At 37.0% G+C, this 3890-nt stretch overlaps 1 protein-coding gene across 1 annotated transcript; it reads left to right on the forward strand.

The window, feature by feature from the left end:
• Nucleotides 1-315: 315 nt before the first annotated feature.
• Nucleotides 316-3296, forward strand: LOC140802099 (cytochrome b5-like). The gene is made up of 3 exons (XM_073157530.1): nt 316-605; nt 2663-2729; nt 2813-3296. Exons 1-3 carry the CDS (start codon nt 525-527, stop codon nt 3061-3063), a joined length of 399 nt encoding a protein of 132 aa, XP_073013631.1. The 5' UTR covers nt 316-524; the 3' UTR covers nt 3064-3296.
• The last annotated feature ends 594 nt before the right edge of the window (nt 3297-3890 follow it).

Here is a 3890-nt window from a genome sequence, read left to right on the forward strand (position 1 = left end):
GTTTGACAAGCCAGTGGAGTAGGTGACTTTTAATCTCCATGGATAAATTATTTTTAAAGATAGAAATTACTAACTCGATGAGAATTATGTAAAGTTCATAAATAGCTTTAAATAATAGTTACAGCATATTATACAAAAGAAGAATAGAAGATAGATGATAATTTTAAAATAAGTTTTCCACTTGGGTTAAAAACAGACCGACAAAGATATAAGTAGTCAAAATTGCTCACAGCTTTGCCCGTATTATTCTACGTGGTATTCAGGGATCTAAATTGAAGTTGTTAATAAATTTGCTGCTCACCTACTACTCAACATGAATCAGTAAAACATCGAGGAAAAGAACCGTCTTTTTTAGTAATCCTTTTTATTTTTTGGCTAAAAAATTGTGAGTTATATAGAGGTGGGTTTACCCCCACCTAACGCATCTTTTGTACAATTCTTGGCTTTGGTTGGGATCTTAAGAAGGGGAGAGAGAGAGAGAGAGAAAGAGAGAGAGAGAGAGAGAGAGAGAGAGAGAGAGAGAGATGGTTGGAAAGGTTTACACTCTAGGAGAGGTTTCAAAACACAACACTCCCAAGGACTGTTGGCTCATCATAAACGGCAAGGTATCATCCACCGGATCTGTAACCTTTTTGTGGATCTCTTTGTATGCATATTGGTTAAGTTGTAGATCTGTTGATTAGCTTGCATGTGATTCAATCGTTATTGGGTCTTGTAGCCAAATCGATTTGGTGGATTCTTATTACCTAGATGGTAGGAATTGTTTTTGTTTTACTTCAGATTCTGGTATAAAGTTGATGAAAGGATGGAAGATTTTTGGTTTCTGAAAGGTGCCCAATTTATTACTTTTGGTTACAGAATTTATGTTTCAGATGATCTCAAAGAAACTGCTTAACTTTGAGAGTGATGGGAATTCCAATGATTTTATGATGTTAATCTTTATTCTCCAGTGGCTCAATCTGAGGATCGTTTGATCCAATAAGATAGGAACGGATTTTACACGCTGATAATTCTCAAATGCTTATCTCCCCAGTATTTCTATTTTCTTGTGTACGAAGTATCACTTGTTAGTATGATTGGAAATGGTCTAGGATGATAGGGAGAGAGGAAGGGACATCTCTGGATAGAAAAGGAGGAGAGAGTGGTATTGATATTGTACACCTCATGAGCACAGCTGCGAGGAAAGAACAGGGAGATAGAAGGGAGGAAATCTTGTCTTAGGATATGCATATCTGCCTCAAATAAAAACAAAGTGATTAGACACACGGTTATTGAGAATGAAAAAGATCCTTGATCACTGGGTTATTGAGAATGAAAAGATCCTTGATCACTGCATTTTTCACATGAACAAAAGGTGCCCAACAATAAACCGATAGATCGCTAGGATTTCCCAACTGATGTTGAGAGATCCATCATGGTTGATATTTGAACCTGCCTGCATCTTGAACATGGCCTTGTAGTAATCATTAGTTTCTCTGGTAACTGTTTGGCCCGCTTATTGATCTGGAGGGTCAGTTGCCTACTGCTCTGATATGCAATAAGAAGAAGAAGATGTTCCTCACCGCCCTCTCCAACATTCTCCACTGCATCTTGATCACCTATTTGAGAATTTGACTTTACAGTGACTTGATTGCAATAATAGGTGGCAACCCAGATCAGTAGGTGATCCAACCAGTGCTACTTGTCCAGCATAGAGCTAGGCTAGAGCAGCAATTTTCATGTGGATTGTTCACCTACATATACTTTTAAATTTTAATATGCTTGTGATAGTAGAATCAATTAATTGCATGCCTTCTGGACCTAATTAGTATGGAATGCTCCAAGTCAGTATGTTGGGCAGTAGAATAGCCTAATGCACATATGCAATCGTCATCTGCTGGCACATAAATTCCACCAAGTTTTTATAAACTGGTGAGTTTCTCATGTAATCTAACCAACAGCTGGATTTGGAAACTGAAACTTATTCTCTTATTTTTCTTGTTGATGTGGAAGAACCTAAAAGGTGACGAAGAAATCATTTAATATGGAGTATCTGGTGTAATTTATTAAGCATATATATTGTTTATGCTTTCTTATTACTACACACATGTACTTTATCTGAGGACCACTACAAATTTACCAACCTCATTGAAGGCCTCTCAGATCCTTACCACAATTATAGAGAATTCTTTGTTACTCTTTGCTTTTTGCGCATCTATTACGCAGATCTTCTTTCTTCTCGTCCTGATATTTGATCTTTTAAGGAGCATCCTATCAGTGTTATGGTATCCATGCTTTGACCCCTTTTATGTCCCACATTAGAAACCTTAGTGCATTGTATTGCATATACTAGTATCCCTGTCTGTTTTACCTAAGCTCCAGTGGTCAACAATAATGTCTTCTTCCAATTGTCTACTGTATGATTATCTCTTAGGTGCAGAGGATATTTTACCTGCGTCTTTCTAGTCCTCACAAAAAGATATTACGCAAAAGCACATAATTTATCAGGTTTTGCTGCTAATTAAAATGGATTAAGTTTGTAAACTAATTGCTGATACAGTAGCTGATGAACCAGTTCAGTGTTTTGAATATCATATGGATGAGTGCATTTCATCTTCATCTAATTTTTAATTGTGTCTGAAGAATGCTCCATCTTGATATTTTCTATTTTCTTTTTGGACAGGTCTTTGATGTGACCAAATTCTTGGAAGACCACCCTGGGGGAGACGATGTCCTGTTGTCCTCAACTGGTATATCTGTCTTGCCATCGCGCAAAATCTAAAAACATTAAATCTAGCATCAAATTCTCATCCATTAAATGATCATCTTGCAGGGAAGGATGCAACAGATGATTTCGAGGATGTTGGTCATAGCAACACTGCTCGAGCAATGATGGATGAATACTGTGTTGGCGAGATCGATACATCAACTATACCCACCAAAGTCAAGTATGTTCCTCCCAAGCAGCCTTACTATAACCAGGACAAGACCCCAGACTTCATTATCAAGCTTCTCCAGTTTTTGGTTCCATTGGCGATCTTGGGATTGGCGGTTGCTGTTAGAATCTACACCAAAGCAGAGTAATATACCTCGACGCAATTCAACTCAGAAATAAGTTATAAGACTATTGGTAACTCATGTAGTGGCATCTTCCTGCGAACTGTAGTGTCTCTTGGTTGTGTTCACTTGTGGCTTGTTCCAGAAGTAATTCTGCTCATCCTCTGTGACTGTTTCATGATACTGTTCTTTCACATTTTGCATGTAATTCTTCTCTCCAACATCAGTGCCTCATTTAAGCTAAAGATTTCGCATCTCAATCTGAGTTTCTCATTGCTTACGGATTTTGTTACATGATTTACAACCGGAGATTAATTGAGTTTCATGTCATCCATCACAATTATGAACTAGTTAGGTTGCAAATGCGTTTGAGCTTGAGACAATGTTCTTGAAGTGCTTTACTTTAAAAGCAAAGTCCTAATTTTTTTAGCACAACTTGGTTGGTGACTTTGCAAGTAGGGTTGGTTTAGTTTGAATGCCAACTGTTATGTGAAGCAGGGAATTTAATAGCCTCCAGTGTTGGATTTGTCCCGATGCTGCTTGGCTAGCCTGTCAAATTGTGATTAGATGTAGCTCGTAATTGACATCCTCCTAGTGGTGTAGATATAAATAAACGTTTGACAACAAAAGGAGACGTTATATATATATATATATATATATATAGTTATATTGACAAAGAGGGAAGAGAGAGTAAGTAGATAAAGAGTTCATATTGTTTTGTTTTTTAAGGAAAGCCTTTGAACACATCATGAATCACAATATACGCTCTTAAGTTAATTTGTCAATGTCATGTACATTACTTTTATTGATAATAGTCATGTACTTGCAAGACATCATGTACCTTTTTATTTTAA

The sequence above is a fragment of the Typha latifolia genome, chromosome 15, assembly GCF_019914945.1.
Source record: "Typha latifolia isolate L0001 chromosome 15, TyphaL0001v2, whole genome shotgun sequence".
Classification (NCBI taxonomy): domain Eukaryota; kingdom Viridiplantae; phylum Streptophyta; class Magnoliopsida; order Poales; family Typhaceae; genus Typha; species Typha latifolia.

Bases quoted from the DNA above. Each gene is read 5' to 3' on its own strand.
- LOC140802099 (XM_073157530.1), top strand. From the start codon at position 525: ATGGTTGGAAAGGTTTACACTCTAGGAGAGGTTTCAAAACACAACACT. The intron at 606-2,662 runs GTATCATCCACC...CTTTTTGGACAG, and splicing joins GGCTCATCATAAACGGCAAG to GTCTTTGATGTGACCAAATT. The intron at 2,730-2,812 runs GTATATCTGTCT...ATCATCTTGCAG, and splicing joins TGTCCTGTTGTCCTCAACTG to GGAAGGATGCAACAGATGAT.